The sequence below is a fragment of the Lactuca sativa genome, chromosome 5 (genome assembly GCF_002870075.4).
Source record: "Lactuca sativa cultivar Salinas chromosome 5, Lsat_Salinas_v11, whole genome shotgun sequence".
In the NCBI taxonomy this organism is placed as follows: domain Eukaryota; kingdom Viridiplantae; phylum Streptophyta; class Magnoliopsida; order Asterales; family Asteraceae; genus Lactuca; species Lactuca sativa.
The window spans coordinates 245,669,068-245,674,879 of NC_056627.2; the positions used below are offsets into that span (position 1 = coordinate 245,669,068).

General features: G+C 32.4%; 1 protein-coding gene across 1 annotated transcript; it reads right to left on the reverse strand.

Moving 5' to 3' along the window:
* Positions 1–2,656: 2,656 nt before the first annotated feature.
* Positions 2,657–4,860, reverse strand: LOC111908715 (rac-like GTP-binding protein ARAC7). Its single transcript, XM_023904518.3, has 8 exons — positions 4,601–4,860; positions 4,150–4,237; positions 3,939–4,048; positions 3,717–3,780; positions 3,547–3,611; positions 3,314–3,379; positions 3,011–3,114; positions 2,657–2,863 (listed from the first exon to the last, which is right to left on the reverse strand). Exons 1-8 carry the CDS (start codon positions 4,697–4,699, stop codon positions 2,833–2,835), a joined length of 627 nt encoding a protein of 208 aa, XP_023760286.1. The 5' UTR covers positions 4,700–4,860; the 3' UTR covers positions 2,657–2,832.
* Between the last annotated feature and the right edge of the window lie 952 nt (positions 4,861–5,812).

Genomic DNA, 5,812 nt, shown 5'->3' on the forward strand with positions numbered 1-5,812 from the left:
TCACTGCCACCACCACCGATATCACCTCCACAACCACCACCAACACCTTCGCCATCACCTTCATCACCACCATCGTTACTACCACCATTGCCACCTCCACCACTACTCATGACCGCCACCATCACCATCACCATCACTATCAAAATTACTACCGCCACCACCGTCATCACCTTCGTCACTACCCACCATCACCTCTGTCGTCATCATCACCACTATTGTCATTTCATATTATTTCAGTTATATTTTCCGCCAACCAAACATCATATGAAATTAGATTCAAATTTCATACTTGTCAACCAAACATAATATGAAATTGGATTGCAATTCATGGCAGATTCCAATTCCTTAACATATTCTAATTCCTTCAAAAACATTCTGCAAACCAAACGTCACCTAAGTATTTTATAAATTCATGTAGATATACAGATCAAATTGTATTGTTTTTTTAGAACGTCTTATACATGCACCCATTATTCTAGTACTAAATCTATACATTTCGTCTATAATGACATTTGAACTCTCAATTTTTGGTTGATGGACACCTTTTTGTCAACTTCTAATATCGTTAGGCCAAAGGCCTTTTGGTCCAAATTTACTTATATTGTGGATTAAAGAAACTAAAACATCAACTTTAGCCATAGAAATAAACAAATATTTTGTTATTTGACACAAATTATCTTAATAAACATTGGATTAGTTTAGGAAAAAAAATCAAGGAAAATCTTAATACCGTTCCACCAAATGCCCTTTCGTCCAAATCTACTTATAGACAAAATTGCAAAAATGGTCCTTGTGGTATGCATTTTTTTTGGGGTTTTAGTCCACACCACAACTTTTTTGGATTGGTGGTCATTTTGAGCTAGTTTCGTTGCGTTTTTGGTCCCTTATTAAAGTGAAAAGACTATGATGCCCTTCTGATATATTTTTTTGATGCTTTTATATTTAATTTAAATGAAAAGTAAAATAATTACCTAATTTGGGGCCACATCTCTCTCTCTCTCTCTATCTCTCTCTCTCTCTCTCTCTCTCGTCATCTTCATCACATATTCTTCACCTGTACCCACTTTATATACATAAGCACTAAAAATTTAGAAAAAACACATATATCAAACAAATAATTCTGTGATTCCGATTCCAAAACCACACATAACGGACCCTGTTTGATTTCCCCCAAATCCATATAGAACCAACGATTCCGATAGCTGCAGTCTCTGTTGTAAAGTGAAATTATACCTAGGGGAATCAAGGTTACAAGCAAGTTGTGATTCAACATTGCAGCCCTAAGACCAAACGTGGCCTTGAAAAGTAACGATGAGATATTGGTAGTGACTGGTGGCGATGCAGGAAACATCAGGAGGAACGGCTGAGATTGCAGTGGGTTCGTAGGCGTCAGAATTGATTCCGGTGACAGAGATGGGTAAGCCAAGAGCACCATGGCTGTCGTCTTGTTTTTCCAACATCCCAGGTTTGATTCACTAATTTTCCATCAACGAGAATCTTTCATCCTCCACTGTCACATACAAATGGCAAATCAATTTTCTTTATGGGTTTAGGGTTGGTTCCACCTCATTTTCCTCACGCTCCCTCTTCCCATTTCTTTTCACCTCTAGTAATTTTTCATCCTCCACTGTCACATACAACAAACAATCACACAACTTCGATCGATCTCTCTAAATCTCTAATTTTCTTCAAATTACATCAACTAATCATTTACCTGGATGTCAGATTTAGATAAACCAGGTACGTCCATGTACATAATCAGTTCCTTGGGTGTCTCCAGTATGTCCACTGCACTGTTGCCTTCCGATTCGCCATTTCCGTGAGGAGAATGAGAAGAAGGGAAGATTACCTTCCCAATTGCGTCAAGGACGTCCAACTGATGTGGTTGGTGTTAGTCTGGCCCATATACAAAATCGAAAATGATTTGTCGAGGTGTTTAGTTTTTTCCAATTGTTGCATAATCGATTTTCAAAGTATGTATATGTGTATGTATGAGTTACAATGTAGAAGACGATGGGTTTAGTTATTATGTAGGGGGGAGAGAGAGAGAGAGAGAGAGAGAGAGAGAGAGAGAGAGAGAGAGAGAGAGAGAGAGAGAGAGAGAGGTCCTCTATTATTATTTTTAATTGTTAAAATAAATAAATAAATATTAAATTAAAAAATGAAAGAATAAATGAAAAATAAATACCCCAAGGATATTATAGTCATTTCAATTTTCAGATGGACTATTTTCACATACAAACCACTCCAAAAAGACTATGAATCCAAAAAACTCGGGGTTTGGACTAAACGTCTAAAACCCCAAAAATTTACATATGAATGAACAAATTTTGCAATTTTGTCTTACTTATATTGTGGATTAAAAAGACTAAAACATCAACTTGCCGTAGAAATAAACAAATATTTTGTTATTTGACACAATTTTTCCTAATACACAGCGGATTAATTTAAAAAAAAAAATCAAGCACAATCCCTTTTGTTATTTTTCTGTACAATGTTTTGTTGCATTTTAATTAACTTTTTATGTTTTTCCAGTATAATTATGATGTAAAGGATTCAATGGACACGTGTTCTTTTTAGCATAACAAATTAATCAATTTTGATTATTTTGGTTTTATAAATTTAGAAAATTAAAAGTAAAATAGAACATATCACATACTATAAAACTAAACTATTTGAACTTCAAGATAATATTAATCAAGTTTGCAACACATCCAATAAAACACCGGTCACCAAACAACAAAAATTTACAATAACACATACAACCAAATCCTTAACAATGAATAAGAAAATTTCGAAAACTTTGTCGAATTCATCCACAGATGAACCTTTCTAAGCAGCACAACTTCCACACACCATGCCCCTGCCATCACCACACAAAATTTAAAAAAAAAAAAAAAAAAAAAAAAAAAATCATAATTCAAGGTGGCCTAGTTGACCCAGGTTCGAAACCTACAACCTTCAACTTTGGGTTCACTTAATTTTCAAATAAACAAATAACAATACTTACAAGCAACCAGAGCTTTTGCGCCTTTTGTGTCTCGTTGTCACCTCCATCCTCCTCGGAGGTTGTAAAATGACCTTGATTGCTGTGTCGAACACTGCTTTGACATTCTGATTAGACATAAACACACAAGATTAAATCCAGATAATTTTTTGACATAACTGACAAAGTTAGGGAAATAACTTTCCATATTGTTTTCTAACTATATACAAATTTTTTCTCAAATATTTTTAAAAACATCATTATATGATATAACCACAAAAAAAAAAGTGTTAAATATGTCGGTTTTTAGTTTAATATATGGAGTACCTGTTGAGTCTTGGAGCTGCATTCAACATAAGCAACTGCACCAATTTGTTTCCTCAGTTCCTCTCCCTATAAACATCATTAATTCATTAGAGTTCGGTTTTGACTTCTATGAATGTATTGGTTACAATCTAACAAAATTTAAAGCGACTTAAAACACGGATTTCTGAATTTGTTAATTTATTGGGTTAATGGGTTTGAATGTTAAAGTTAGAAGATTGATGATTTAGTAGTACCTGGGCATATGTGATAGGATTAGAACCACTATGATCAGCTAAATATCCCTTGTCATCACGAAGATCTACATGCAGAAAGACAAGAAAAGGTTTCTTGATTATATGCTTAGTTTTCAAGAAATCTTGATTATAACTAAAATACAAGTATGATACAAGAAAGCAAATTATACCTAATTTTGTCCCCACAAGTACAACTGGAACATCGGGTGCAAACCTTCGAAGCTCTGGCATCCACTGTAACAACATTCAAACTTTTAAAAAAAATTCAACAGATCAAAAGGGTATCTAACTTGATGATGGGATCTTCTTCTTTTACAAAATAAAAGATTTTTTTTTTTTACATAATTTGAAACCAGAAAGATCAAAGGTAGACATCTAAAAGCGGACTGTACCTTCTTGAGGACATTTTCGTAACTTGCTCTACTCATTAAAGAGAAGGCTAATACAAAAATGTCTGAACCTCTGTAGCTTAGTGGCCTTAATCTGCTATAATCTTCTTGACCTAAAAGATTCAAACTTTTTTGGTCAGAAATCAAGAAAGTAAACCCTAACGATTCCGAAGTGTCAATAAAGACTCTGATAATTGGATATTTAATAGAATACCAGCAGTATCCCAAAGTCCCAAGTTCACTATACTTCCATCCACAGCTACATTGGCACTGAAATTGTCAAATACTGTTGGGATATAATCCTGCAAATTAAGAGATATTAAGATACAGTGCCCAAATATACAATCTTTAATGGAAGAAACCCGAAAATTAGAACAAACCATACAATCTTTAATGGAAGAAACCCGAAAATTAGAACAACCCAACATGTATTCATCAAGAAGATTAAGTTAAATTACATTTCGTGAGATACCCACAAATTATCAAGAGCTAAAATCCTTTTCTTTAGTGTTGGAATCAACAAATCCATCCCAATCATGCTCTGTTGACTTATACATTACACTTGATTCTTTCAAGAAATACACAAGATATATATACAGAGAGAGAGAGAGAGAGAGAGAGAGAGAGAGAGAGAGAGAGAGAGAGAGAGAGAGAGAGAGACTGACAGTGGGGAACTTGTTACTGGTATAACAAATGAGCATACAAGTCTTGCCAACGGCTCCATCACCAACACAAACACATTTTATGAACTTTGAAGCACTCATTCTAAGCTTCTGATTGTATTCAGAGTGATTGTTGATCAGAATTCGAAATGTGTTGAAAAAGCGAAGTGAAGAACAATGTTTGGAAGAGGAAGACAATGGCGAAAAAAAGGTATATTTAAGACAAGACAAAGAGACAGAGCTTCTGTAGATGTGTCCAGATTGAGAAATGCCGCCCAAGTTTAGAATTTTAAGACAAAGTTATGCTGCTAATACCAAAAAGGTTATTTTTTAATTAATATGCTTTAAACAGCGACACAATTCAAACTACGCAAAAACAATCCATTTTCCACCTAAAAACTCCATTTGGCCTATAAAACTTGATGACCTTTGAAGTTATTTAGATAATAGTATAAGGATTCAATGTTCAATTTTGTATAATATAATTAGACTTTTATCAACTTTTATTGGTATATTTAGTCTCTTATTAATCTCTTTAACTAAAAAAATATATGATATAAGAATATATATTTTTAAAATATGATATATAAAAAACTAGATCATAACAATATTTTAATCTCTATAACTAAAAAAAAATTATATAACAATATATATCTTTTCAGACGTGTCATCAAAATTCAAATATGAGGAACTCAGGAAACATTGAAGTTGGGTGACCTTTTGACTTTTAGTCCTCCCTCAATAAGTTTTGAAATCCAAAAAAGATCCTTTCATTTGAATTTGAGAAAGAGGCCTCTTCCAAAACGGTAATATATATATATATATATATATATATATATATATATATATATATATATATATATATATATATATATATACTAGGTGTGAGACCCATGTATTACATGGGTTTATTTAAAAAAAATTAAATATAAAATTTTAACAATTTGAAAACTTTAAATTTATAAGAAAAATAAGAAATTTTTTGAATTATTAAAATTAATGAGACTTTAATGCATTAGATACATTACATATATAAACCATTTTCTAATAAATACCTTACATATATATTACCTTATATATTAAATGTGGATTTTAATTTAATAAAATCAAAAATACAATAAAATGACAAGTGGAAAATAGAAAATTTTAAAATTTCTAGAAAATGTCATGTGTTCAAATGAATGAGAAGAGGACATGTGGCAAAGTTATTTTCAT